The 14,252-nt window shown below is 46.9% G+C and overlaps 1 protein-coding gene across 1 annotated transcript in view; it reads left to right on the top strand.

Annotated features, from left to right (window-relative positions):
* ARID1A (AT-rich interaction domain 1A) overlaps nucleotides 1–14,252 on the top strand; it is a 579,170-nt gene that overhangs the window by 94,395 nt on the left and 470,523 nt on the right. Inside the window, exon 2 of the mRNA XM_078682637.1 lies at nucleotides 13,889–14,098. Within this exon, the coding sequence (XP_078538763.1) occupies nucleotides 13,889–14,098 (210 nt within the window). The remainder of the gene's footprint in view (nucleotides 1–13,888; nucleotides 14,099–14,252) is intronic.

Here is a 14,252-nt window from a genome sequence, read left to right as displayed (position 1 = left end):
CTACTCATCAGGTGCTAATGATCTCAGAGCCATGCTAAAAAAGAACTGGCACATCTTGCAAACAGACAATGTACTGAAGGAAGACCTACCGGCATGTCCCCTCTTAACATTTAGCAAGGCAAGATCCATAGGAGACATGCTAGTTTCCAGTCATCTGGAGAAACCCATATCCAAAACGAAGACACTTAAAGAAATGAAAGGATTCTTTCCTTGCGGGCGCTGCAAGGCCTGTGCCGGCAGCAAAAGAATCCTTGCTTACACGATACCAGACACTGGGAGAACAATGGCCATCAAAAAGTTCATAACCTGCAGTTCTCAATTTGCGGTATACTGCTTGCTCTGCCCTTGTGGCCTCCGCTACATCGGCAGTACAATCAAGGAACTGAAATTGAGGATATTAGAACATCAGCGGGCAATTGAAAAGGCGGATCCCGCCTATCCAGTGGCCCGGCACTTTGCTGAAGTACATAGCAGGGATCGAGACAAACTTCAATTTTTTGGGCTGGACACTGTCCCACTTAATGTCAGGGGTGGTGATCGCCTGAGAAGACTCCGCAGGTTGGAGTCGAGATACATCCTAGATCTCTCCACCAAACATCCTAGTGGGCTTAATAGTGGAGAAGAGATGGCGTTCCACCTAGGAAAGTGATTTTATATTTTTCACTGAAGGGGCCAACCAAAAATATATAGCGATGATCCACTGCCAGTCTGTGTATCCTGCAATTAACAAATCTCTTAGCTTTGTAGCTTCGTTCATGAATTAACTTAAGATATGGAATGATGTGTCTCTACACACGTTTTTTCACACATTTGCATATACACAGAATAATAACTTTCTGTTTTTTCTTTGGGCTTAGGGTTCTTTCTTTAGTCTAATTTGCACTTAGTAATTTATTGACTTATCTATCTAGTTGTTATCAGGGTGGCATAAATGTCATAAAGGCCATGTGCTCACTGTTACTAGACTGGACTTTATGAATGAAAACTCTTAAATTTAGTAAATTGCACATACTTATTGAACTAATCTTCTATATGTATGATCAATGAACTTTGTAATTGTCTGTGCAATTCGATTAGTCCATATGTTGAATATGATGAACTATTGCATTCTTTTCGGTACTCTTTATATGTATCATAATCATGTTGGGACAATTCTTTTTTATTTTTATTTAAATCTCTTTATTAGCAACAGGTTGGTCTGTATAAGCATACAGTCAAATAGTAAACAAAGTACATTGACAACATCTGTAGGCATTATACAATATAAGCATCCGGAAGACGTGACCAAAAACATTACAGATGGTGTAACACATTCTAGAATCCAGTTTTCCGTTTTCCAGTTCAGGTTGTGAACCGCACGTATGCAAGGATAAGGCAAAGAGATACATATATTTCCAAACATAACAATAATGAAAATGCCAGTGTGAGAGAGAGAGCGACAAGCAACACAGCAATCATGACTGAGGTGGTGATAGTGTTGGCTTAGATGGAAGAGGAGTGACGGAATGATACACAAGCAAACGTAAGTAATGCAATATCGTCATTCGGAGTCAAGTAGGTGAAGAAATAGGGAAACAAGCACCCTCCCCTCAGGCACCATCAACAATTGGATCCGTGATACCTCTCCCCCTCTCAGCCACAAAACAGTAATAGCAAGACATTCACTACACGGCAAGCCAGGCTCTCTCGACAGGGCATTGGTGTCTATCCCACCCCTTCCGGGACAATAGAACTCGCAGCTTGAGATTGTGCAGCCTGCGTTAGCTTGCTAATGTATTGTCGATATGGGCCCCAGATATCCACTGGACGTGAAGCCGTCGGGACCTGTGTGGAGTATTCTACACTATTGACGTTGCAGTGAGCCAGACTGCGTAGCCACGCTTTGGAGGTGGGGATTCGTCTGGATCCCCAGAGTATAGCAATTTCCCTCTTTGCGAGCAAAAAGCCTATGGCAGCAAGTTTCCGCGTAGCACGGGGGAACTCCACAACATAACCCAGCAGTGCAATCTCTGGTACGGGCAGCAGCTCGCATTCTAAAATGTCGCCCAATATGCGGTGCACCTGTAGCCAGTACTCATGTAGTTTGGGACATGTCCAGGTAAGATGTGCAAAATCGGCGTGTGGGGCTTTGCATTTGGGACAGCAGTGGGGCCTGGCCGGGTCAAGTTTGTGAGTTAGGGCCGGTGTAAAGAAAAGCCTCCTCAAAAATTGGAAATGAATCAATTTATGCCTACTATTAATTGAGACGTCTTTGATAGCTTGGCAACAAGCAGCCCACTGGTCATCCGAGATAGAACCACCCAGATCAGTCTCCCATGCCGCACGAACCCGTGTATCCGAGGCAGGGAGCACAGCCACACAGAGTTTATACAACCTAGAAACCATGTGTGCGCCCGTCTGGGACTGAATTAAGAAGGTTAGGGCCGCCATGTCATCCGGGGAGAGTGGAAACGAGGGGAACTTTGCTCTAAGCATGGATCGCAATCTGGTCAGGACAAATGAGTCCATAAACGTCCGGTCAGTGAATCGCTGATCTTCTGACACTGAAAAAACGTGCCCATCCGGGAACAAATCACCTATCGTGGTGATCTGGTATTTTGATAACGTGTTGCAGACCACGGTCTCAGCGGTGATAGGGAACTAGTGGGGGTTCGGCAGGGGGAGAGCCGGCGAGTACAGTACATCAAGCTGAAGTAGCCTGCGCAACTGCATCCAAGCCCAGGACGTAGTGGAAACGGTCTGTATGTCTTGTGGATCTCGGGGTATGCCCTTGGGTAGTATTGTCTTGAGGGTGATTGGCATCGCCAAGTCCGCTTCCGGTGTCAGGTATGGAATCCTAGCGTCCGGGTGAAACCAGGGTTGTGCATAAGAGCATTGCGCGACTATGTAGTAAAGATAAAAATCGGGTACCCCAAATCCACCACGTTCATAAGGCAAAGTCAAGGTTCGCCAGGAGACCCGTGGGTTTTTGTCTCCCCACACCAACCCTAGTAGCAACGAGCGCAGTTGAGTGAAGAAGATTTTGGTGAGTGGGATCGGGATGTTGTTGAACAAATCTAGAAAACGGGGAAGCACAATCATTTTTATTATGGCGATGCGGCCAGCCATCGATAAAGGAAGGCGGAGCCAACGGGCGAGACCATCTTCCAGAAAGTCCAACGCCCGTCCATAATTTAGACGAATCATGGAGACCGTGTCTAGATGAATATGAATACCCAGATACTTCACAGAGTCTACATTCCATTCAAGCAGAAACGGGCAGTCCCAGCGCTCTGTGGAAGGGGTGAGTGGGAAGATTTCAGATTTGTGCCAGTTGATACGAAGGCCAGAGAACTCTCCGAACCGAACCACCTTCAAAAGCAGGGGCTCGAGGTTGGTTTCTGGGGTCCGGACATATAGAATGGTATCGTCTGCATAGAGGGAAATAAGAAGCGGACCCGTGCGGAACTGGAGACCTCGGTGCATATGTTTTTCCTGAAAGTGTCTCACCAAAGGGTCCATGGCCAAGATATACAGCAGGGGGACAGGGGGCATCCCTGTCTAGTTCCTCGCGAGAGAGGAAAGCTTTCAGAAATGGTGCCATTAAGGCGCAACCTCGCCCTGGGGGAGGTATATAGCAGTTCAACTGTGGCTACGAACATCGCAGGCATTCCCATCTGTCGCATGACTGACAAAAAAAAGGGCCATTCTAAGGAGTCGAACGCCTTTTCAGCGTCTAAAAACACCGCGGCCGCCGGGGTGTCAGGGTCTATTCTGTGTAGCACCGAAAACAACGTTCTGAGGTTAAAGGAGGTGGAGGGTGGGGGACAAATCCGGACTGAGCCGGCGAAACAATGTACTCCATCAGCGACGATAATCGGATTGCGAGGACCTTGGCCAAAATTTTGTAATCAAGATTGAGTAGCGAAAGGGGCCTATAGGAGCCACAAAGGGAGGGGTCACGACCGGGCTTGGGGAGCAGGACAATGACCGCCTCTCGGAGCGTGTGCAGCAAAACCCCCTTCTCAAGTGCCTCCGCATATACCTCCATCAGGCGCGGGACTAGTTCTTCTTTGTATTCCTTATAGAAATCAGCCGAGAAGCCGTCAAGACCCGGTGCCGAAGAGCCCTTTAATGCATCTATGGCCTCGCTGACGTATTCGGGAGTGATAGCCACGGCCAAGAAGTCCTGCATATATTTCTCCAGATACACCATTGCTATCTCATTGATGTAGGGGCCAGGGTCGCGACGGTCCTCCGTCAGAGTGGAAGTGTATAACTTTTTGTAATAGGATAGAAATGCATTGCAGACGCCAGGGGTGGTGTGGTGTCTAACGCCTAAGTCATCCACTATGTCAGATATGTACGCGGCCTGACGGGGAGGGCGGAGCAGCTGCGCTAGGAGCCTGCCAGGTCTATCCCCTTCTCCATATTGTCTCGCTGAATGTTGTGCGCACAAAAACTTCAATTCTCTGTCTACAGCATCCCTGAACTCCTGCAACAACCCCAACCTTTGCGCTTCTATTGTGTCATCTGTGTCAGTGAGTGCGTCCCTGTCCAGCTTGGATATTTCTGTCTCGATACGTGTCATGGCGGCACGAATCTCGCGCAAGGCACCCACGTGTTTCGTGATGTAAACCCCTCGAATAGTGGCCTTGAATCCCTCCCACAACGTGGCCCATGTGTCTACTGTGCCCGTGTTGATCTCAAAATATTCCTCTATCGCAGTACGGATATCTTCTTTGAAGACCGGGTCAGACAGGGCCTTCCCAGGATAAAAAGCCACTGTCTCTCGTATCCCCCCAACCTGGGAATCAGTAAAGTCAGTACTATGGGAGAGTGGTCTGACAACGTGCGTGGGAGTATCGTATGGTTATCCACCCAACCAGCCACCCCTGGAGAAAGAAGCCAATAGTCGATCCTGGTGCTAGTGCTGTGATATCCAGAGTGATGCGTGTAGTTGGGTGAGTGAGGGTGTAGACGGGCCTCTATGTCGATTAACGGGTAGTGTGCGCACATATCAGCCAGCACAGCTCGAGAGCGGGGTTTGCAATCTGGGGAGGGCGACGTACTGTCCCTAGCAGGGACCATCAACAAGTTGAAATCCCCACCTATCGCCAACATGTCAGTGTCAGTGCGCAGCAAAGCATCATGGAGGCCTTGGAAAAAGGCGGGGGAGTCAGTGTTGGGACCATACACCCCAACAAAGGTGATCTTGAAGCCAAGAAGCACCCCCGTGAAAATAACATATCTGCCCTCTACATCGATGATGCTGTGAGTGTGGACAAAGGGGACGCGCCTGTGTACCAGTACCGCCACTCCGCGCGCATATCTGCTGTAGTGGGAGAAATATGTATGCGCACCCCAGCTTTTAGCAAAGGAGGAGGAGTCAGATCGCACCAAGTGTGTCTCCTGCAGGAACAGCACATCCACCCCGTGTCGCGCTGCATAGTTGAGGACCTGTCTCCGTTTTCTCGTGTTATTTAAACCCTGTACATTCCATGTCATCAAAGTAAGTCTGGAAGGACCAGACTGCTGCCCTATCCTAGCCATTCAAAACCACAGATATCATAGTTGAACAGGTGTGTGCACATTCGCCGCCTCCCTCCCGCAAAATAGGCATTATTCAAGAAGAAAAACAGTGCAGTTATAGGAACAATAGTACCAAGGAATGAAACAATCCCCTCCCCCCACCCACCACCCAGCCTCTCATTAAGCCCTAAGAGGCAACTCCCTACCCAAGGAGTAATATCAAGGTCAACTAGCAAAAGCAACGTTCCAGTGATAAACTCGAAAAATAGGAACAGTCTAAGAAAGAAGCACAATACGGCCCGTGCCATGGGAGGAGGCAACGCTCCGCCATGCGGGTATCCCAGCCGGGACGACATCCATCTTTCAACAAGTATAGAAATGCTGCAATGACATCGACAATTTTAAACGCATTATGAAAAAGTGAACGGCCTATGTGAAGAGGATATGAGTCAGCCCTGCCCGCTCCCAGCAAAGAGGTCAGCACTCATCTGTGAGTCTGTGTGTGGTGGCGATCGTTGTGCTTCGCCTGAGGCCCGAGGTGACCCTTTGTTTTTATAGGCTTGACAGAATTCTTGAGCCTCAGTGGGGGAGTCAAATATGCGGAACCCGCCATCCACGTCCACTCGTAGTCTGGCAGGGTATAGCATTCCGTAGCGCAACCCCAGTTTACGCAGAGAGGCTTTGACACCAGTGTATTTGCGGCGTGCGTCTTGCACCATCATCGTAAAGTCTGGGAAAAATGATAATGTCCCACCCTGCCATTTCACTTCGCCTGCTTCCCGGGCAGCCTTTAGAGCAGCGTCTCGAAATCTGAAGTTCATGATTCTAGCAATTATGGGTCAGGGTGGCAGTCCTGGAGGGGGCCGAGGCCCCAACGATCTGTGCGCACGTTCCACAAGGAAGCCAGTAGTGAAAGTGTCCCTGCCGAATAACTCGATCAGGAGATTTTCAACGAACGTGTCGAAGCGTCCAGTCGCCGTCGTTTCCGCCACCCCTATTATGCGAATGTTATTGCGCCTGCTGTGCGCTTCTAAATCCTCATTCTTTATAGCAACATCTTTAAGGATCTTTTCCACTCGTTCCAGTCTCTTCAGCGTCGACGCAGCTCCATCTTCTAGGTCAGAAACCCTAGATTCGGCCACATCCAGGCGTCTATCGTGCGTTTGAATCTTCGCGCCCATATCCTCCATTTTCTTTTCAAGGGCGTCAAAGCGGGAATCCAGGGCCTTGAATCCAGCACGCATTTCGCCCAGCATCTCGGCGACCAAACCAGCGGCGTCTCCTGTTGTCGCTGGGACTGCAGTGTCCGTGGGCTGGTCAGACGGGGCATCAGCTGAGCGGAGGGAAGCCTTGTCGAAACTGAGTGTCTTCTCATTGGGGTCCCTTTTCCCCATGGCGGGAATGATGGAGGGAGTGCTACAGTGCGACTAGCCCACCGCGATGAGCGTGCCCAGAAAGAGTATTGTAAGCAGACCCAGGCCTCCCAACAGGGGAGAGGGGGGGGCGTCCAGACCAAGGCAAATAGATCAGGGGCCCCAATTTCCGGCCCGAGCCGGGTGTAGCCAGCGCCGCGGGAATCCAGGGGCTACGAAGGCCAAACTGCGCAACACCAGGGGTCAATTGGTCCAGGGCAGCACTTCTGTCTAGTGGTAGTCCGGTGGTAAATCCCCCGTGTCGTATAAGGCCGGTGTAGGGTCAAGGTGTTAGCGCTGAGCCAGCAGTGCAGGCAAACTCTACACTTCGTGGTGTGGCAAATGATGACGTCGCAGGGTGACCAGGTTCTCAGGGCAAGCGATGAAAAGCGGGCCAATAAGCTGACCCACAGAGGTCCTGCAGACCTATTGTGGCATTTCCACTTCTCCACTGGCAAGCCGTGTGTGGTATTGGCAGTAGCGGTGAAGAGACGATCAACTGCGTTCGTTGTAGGCTTATAAGGGGACAGGCACGCTTCAGGGGATTGTTACCGTGGTGGGGGCGAAGGTGTAGTGCCCCCACCCGTCTCGTAGATGCGGGGCCGCCTAAGAGTTGCCCAAGAGCCCCCTGAGTGAACCCCCCGCCACCCCCCCAGCGCACAAAGGATCGGCCGCCCGCTGCCCCCGCCCGCCACCACCCATCCCGGGCTGGCCCCAAAATCGAGGCCCCGGCTCCCGAGGCCGGACCAGGCCTCAAGGGCCGGTCCCGCTCCGGGGGCCCGCACCCCCACCAAAGGAGCCCACCGGGGACAAGCAGCGGGCCAGGGAGAGCCCGACAGCGACCCCGATGCCAAGGGGGGCAGCGAGGAGCCCCACAGAAGACTCACCAGGCGCTCCGGCGCTGCAGGGTCACGTCCGGCGAGGCCCGACAGGCCTCACCACCCCTCCGCAATCTCGCCCTTCCGTGCCGTCCCCCAGCCTCAAGCCTCCGTCCGCCGCATCCAGATGTCTCCAGGGCCGTCACCGGGCATTTTCAGCTGTCAGGCAGCATCGGCTCTCATGGGAATGCCCTCGTTAGCGGCCCGCACGGCGGAGCTCTACTTTCAGGCGGCCATTCTGATCGCCTGCGTAGCCACGCCCCATGTTGGGACAATTCTAACATAGGACATTAGCCGACGGCTTTATTCTTTGTCGATATTTTCTGACATATGTAATTAACAGACCATCTTACTAGGAACACGCAGTCCATCAGAGGACGCGATGAGTTCTTCATATATTTTATATATGTAGAATGGTTGTGGAAATACATTCCAATATGGCGCTCATGGTGATGTCTGAGGGGTTAGTCCTATGTTTGTGTCCATGTGTGTCCATGATTTTGTTAAAACCGTATTAATCTGCTGATTGCTTAAAGTTATTGACACACTGACGAAGGCAGCACGCCTAAACGCGTCTGTGCAGTTTCCCTAAATAAAACTTTCTGTGGTTTCCACAACCCTCCTTGAGTGCTGTGCCTTTTCTATCAGAATATGAAAAGTTCGAGCGCAACATACATACATATATAAACATATATAATCAGCATAGCTATATAAATGCATGCATATATACACGCATACATATGCATGTTATGTACATGAAAGTTTGAAAAACACTAATAAAAGCAAAGCCAAAAGCCACCTAATTACAAACAGAATTGCTTTAACTTAAACGAGGACGAGACCTATTGCATTTTCAGTGCTTGTTTGTTCTTCTATGTTAAGAGTTCCTGGCTTCTAGAAATAGTTTCAGCTCTAAAAGATCTCTAAGAGAGTCAGTGCTTCCTTACATTTCAAATCACACAAACGTTATAGCTTGGTAGTTTTAAAGAATCAAGGACATAGGGTGACTTACATTTTTATACTTCCCCTGCCTAGACTCAAATTGAAGGTTCTGCAGTATGAGTGAATACCATTCTACAACTTCCTTTTACAGTCAGAGTACCCTTGCAGGAGGAGTGATACCTTCACTACAGCAACTTTGCTTTAACACTTATCATACTGTGTGCGCCAGGGTCACACTATTAGCGCAGCTGTTATTGTCACAGCCTCGTTTGAGCGTGTATTAAGAGGTTTGTGTAGTTTGAAATTGCACTTTTGTGAATAATGCTGATAATTCCTTGTTGATTATGGATAGGGAAACATACTTTTGAAAAATTAAGCATACTCTCCCAAAAGGCAATTCCGTTTGTGATGTTAACATAATAAATGGTTAGACTTAATATTGCTTTGCATTGTTTTATTTTCCTTTCAGAATAAGTGGAATTTAAAAATAAACGTGTGCAGTAGTCTTTGCTGGACCTGCAGGTGTTTTTTTTTATAGTGTGGAAATGTAGTTGATTTTTAATGGCCAGCTTTGCTGATTGTTTAACAACCCTGTTTTTTATGACCGTTTCATCAGATAACTACCCTTTACATTTTTCTTTTTTTGTCTTTTTTTGTTTACATTTTTGTGATTTTAAAACCCTAAAACAAGATTACGCTTATTCCCGTCCATATTTTCTATGTATTTCGACTGAATCTGCGCATGAAACACTTTACAAGCTAAAGGTAAACATTCCATTGAAGGGTAGAAGGAGAAAGTTAAAACTAAAACGACTGTTTTGAATTACACCGTCTCTGTGAAAATCTCCTTTCATTGAGACCTAACCAGAATATCACACAAGAAGGGCGAGAAAATGATATTCTTGACTATCTTGATTAGTCCGGTCACTATTGAGAAATTACCCTGGCTTGTTTCCCAGTCTGTCTCCTTTAAAACTTTTCTGGCCCTTCCACGTTGACAGACATATTAATAGATGACTTGAAGTGGTGATTTGTACAATATTAAGCAGGCCACAGGGGAGTGTTTTTTTCCAGTAACAAAACAGCCTTACATTTTCAGAGACAAAACACTTTTACTTTTACCAAACCAACCCCTGAAATAACAGTTCCGTGCTGAAGTAAAATGCAGGAGATGAGGGAAACAAATGGATATGTAATCAACATTGTGGAAATTTGTTAAACATCGGATTTAGCTCACTGCGAAAGACTGCGTGGTTTTCTTTTTAGGTTTCGCCTGGCGTTTACTGCGCAAGCAGTATCGCGCAGGCAAAAACTTTTGTAAACAAGTATGGAGCTTTCTCCCGCCTCTGTCTTCCATTGGCTAGCTCCATAAATGGAGGCTAGCCATTGGAAGACAGATCTGTCCGTAATTGCCGGAGCAGATTCGTGGGCGTTCCCGCGATTTTTACTCATCCCGCCCCTTTAACGTCGTCATTGCGGCGGTGGGCGGTTGTCTTTTTTTTTTCTTCTTCAGAGGTTTGTTTTCGTCATTCTGCGAAGATGGCGCTGAGGGCCAGTCGACTTCACGCATCTCAAGCTGTGGACGACAAAGGTGAGGCTTCCGGGGCAGAAAACTCGCAGCGGGGGTCACGAGGTTGCTCCAGGTTCCTTTCCGGTCTATGAATGTGGTGTCTGGCGTAGCGAGGCTCAGGACTCTGCTGAGAACCCCATACTTTGACTTTCAAAGCTATATATATAACATCTCATGAACCATTTACCAATGCTGGTCAGCACACCCAGGCGTTCCCACCGATCTATTCCTGACATTCCCCCTGCTCTGCGTCCGTCCATGGCTCCCTGTATCTTCTTTCCCCACCGCTCTTTCCGCCACGATTCGAATCTGTTGATGTACACGCTATTCGCGCAACCAAACCCACTGTTAAAGTTGCATGAAGCGAATGACAGTCTATGCAACCAACAAAACGCCGATTTCGCACTACGACCTCTGCCGAACCAGATTTTAACCAATCAGAGATGTAATAGGGCATGCCGGTTTGGAACAGTTTTTTTTTTTAAAAGCTTGGTTGATAAAACAGGTTGTCACGGAAACGGCTTCTCTCGGTATTCCAAAGGTTTGTTTATAAGGTGGGTATAACCACGTGACACGCACAATGTATTTGTGCAATGAGCATCCAGAGGTTTTATGATTGACGCTTCACCTACCGCATGCGATTGGAGACCGCTGAAGGGGAGGATCGTTGTGCTAGACCTCTTTGCCGTTGGGTTGGCGGGCTGAAGGGAGCGTCTGCCGTTGCCATGAGGATTGCGGTGTTAGCAGCTACTGTTACAGCCTCAGACAAAAACTTGTGAACATGCGCTTCGTTTTTAAACTCGTAAGCCGTAGCCCCCACCCCCATTTCCCTGTTAAATGAGATCAACCCATCCCGTATTTGTCTCTAAAACGCCTTAAAGAAGCACAATTAAACCACCCCGTATTTGTTTCTAAAACTCTTAGAAGAAGCACAATTTGCCAACAAAAAAGAAACTTTATCGAACTCAACCCACTCTTTTGAAAATAACTTTCAACACCACCCTATTACCTTTTGAAGTTTATTTTACCTACTCATTTTATGATACTCAGAATATGTTTCAGAGCACTTCCAAAAGACACAAGTACCGGAGTAGTAAAGCCAGGAACGTGATTGTGGCAGGAGGAGTTGTGGGGGTGCAGGCCTACGCTGTACCGTATGAACCTCATGCTTGTTTCATCCACCACCATGCAGTCCCAGCTTCTTTATCTCACTCTCACATTTGCGAGAGATTAAGCTATTGGCAATGTAAATGACAATGCCATTTATTTATCTGTTTTCAAAACCAACACATAAATACAAATGTTGTCATTTACAATGCCAATAGCTCTAACTTTTCCAAAGGCGAAACCGTTGCATTGTAAATGCTTGTTGTACGTATTCAAGTAGTTAGTTGTCTTGGAGCTTTTATTCCCAATCTCGTAAAAAGACAGGCTCACACACATCTCTCATGGTGTAGTAAGTACTGCCAAGTACTTCTAGTTCTCAACTAGGAATTCGCACTCAATCAGGAAGGGATGCGATACATGCATGTTCGTTGACTCAATAATTGAATGTTTATGCTCTTACTTTATTTTTATATTATACAGGCAAGGAAGGGTCTTCTGTGATTTGCATCCTAGGTTAGGGATGAGTTTATAATTAAATGCCTTTGTGTAGACTTTTGATTTTTTTCGAGGTTTGGGTTATTTCGACCGAAAATTTAATTCACTGGTGCAATCATGTGTATCTTGTTCTTTGTGTGAGGAAATTCCTGTCTGTCTGTTGGGGCCAACTCTTGATTTGTTTTGTTAGGGTAAGAGTTTACAACGTATCTATTACAAAGTACCTTCACACCACTAAAGGCTTCATTGCACTAATTTAATGCAGAAGAATGACTGCACCAGATGAGAACAGGATTGGATTGAGAAGATGGTTTGTAACACCTCCTCTGAGAATATCCTATCCGGCACTGTCAATAAAGAGATCTTGGTATGGAGCTCCGTAGACCGGGGCGAACTTGATGCTGACACTTAGGCCCTTTGTATGACAGGTTTTAGCGGTCGCAACCGGAGAATTGGGCCGTTTGCGGCCGCTAAAGAGGCTTTTTCCATGTACTAACGCAAAATAGGGGTTGTGAGTCAGTATTAGGAAGAGGCGTGTCAATGGCATACTTGCCTAATAGCTAGTCACAGGGGGATGTAAGAATGTTTTGCGACTGGAATGCGGTCTCAAAACATCCGCAGTTGGATACCATCTTCAAGTAGAGTGATAAGCCAGTCGCAAATGGGAAGAGATCCCCAAGGGACCCCTTCCCCTTTGTGTGTGGCAGCGAAAATGTTTAAGAGCAGGCAATGGTCCCAGCGACCGCTGCCTAACTCTTACATTTTTTTTGAGGGGGAACGCTGCTCGTTTTTCTATGAGGAAAATGTGCTTGCATTTAAAAAAAAATGAGTTGCTTCATTGAAACAGACATTGTGGTCTGCTGTCCCCAGCAAGCCACCATCCCTGTGTATTTAGCGATTCCCAGTGGGTCGCAATTTGCGACTTACTACATGAATATTGATGAGGTAGGTCAATTGCAACCCCATTAGGTCTCTAGACACATTTGTACATCGCAGTTTGCGAGTCCTAATTGTGCGTTGCAAAAAATCACAGTTCGGGACTCTCAAAATGAATCAGTCGTACATGAGGCCCTGAATCTTTAAGGGCTTGGGCATTTATTTCTCAGACATATTTGCTGGTTAATGGTTTTTGAGATTTGAGTAGGGATTTAGTTTTATATTTGCTGTGTTAGATGAGAGTTTAGAATTGCAATTTTGGGTGCTGCCAGGTAATTTTTCAAAGGCTGTCTGTTATAGTGGATGGATGTATAAAGAGTGATGGAAGAGTTTAGAATTTTATGTTGGCTTACTGTTTCGTACTTTTTGCGAGAGTAGGATTCTTCATCAGATTTACTTCTCACTTATTGTACAACGTTTCATAGCCCCCAAGATCTTTTTTAGTGTACGAATGGTTTCCCACTTATCAAGGCTGACACTTCAACATATTTTGACCTGCTTAAGAAACTGATTGAATATTACATGTCTACTGGTAAATAATGAATAAAGTGTATTGTTGGTGTATGGACACAATTATCAACCTGCTCCATTTTTGGGGTGGCAGAAATTAAGTCCTACCTGCCATATCAATGAAGAACTGAACATGAGACCATTGCCAAGTCATAACATTTCTTTTTGCCTTGCCATTGACTTTTGGACACATGATTTTTGAGAAACATTAGTGTGCCTTGTAAATACAACAGGGATTCACTCAAAGTGTCTTTATGCAGAAAGGATTTACTCTCCAACATCTGCTGTGTCACTATATGTCTATAGACATAATCCTCTTAGCCACAGGCAGTTTGTAGTCATTCTTACTAGAGTTCATATTCTAAGGGCTTGGGTTCAGATGTTTGTGTCTCATGGGCTATTTTTGCTACATTGGATTGTGTATTGTTTAATCGTTCTGGCAGAATTTTGTAAACCGTTAAATATGTGTTATTCTATGTACAGCTAAATCTTCTGTAGTTCATTTTGTTTTTTGCTTTCGTTTGCAGTCATCAAGCCCAATGGATCAGATGGGAAAGATGAGACCTCAGCCATACGGAGCGAGTAATCCATATTCACAACAGCAGGGACCTTCACCGGTGCCACAGCAGGGGCATGGCTACCCAGGACAGCCCTATGGACCACAGACTCCACAACGATACCCTATGATGCAGGGCAGGACACAGGGTACTATGGGAAATATCCCATATGCTCAACAGGTGAGCAGCTAAAAACATCAAATTCTGGTACCAAAATGTTAGCACACTAAACAGTATCCAAGAGCAGACAGCCCAGCTACTTATGACGACAGGGGGCAAATAACAAGCCCTTCAACTTAAATTAGCCTATCATTTCTGATAAATATATCTACTT

Source organism: Lissotriton helveticus, chromosome 3_1, assembly GCF_964261635.1.
Source record: "Lissotriton helveticus chromosome 3_1, aLisHel1.1, whole genome shotgun sequence".
Classification (NCBI taxonomy): Eukaryota; Metazoa; Chordata; class Amphibia; order Caudata; family Salamandridae; genus Lissotriton; species Lissotriton helveticus.
The sequence above is the reverse complement of the archived record's forward strand: the minus strand, read 5'-3'. Positions and strand labels throughout refer to the sequence as shown.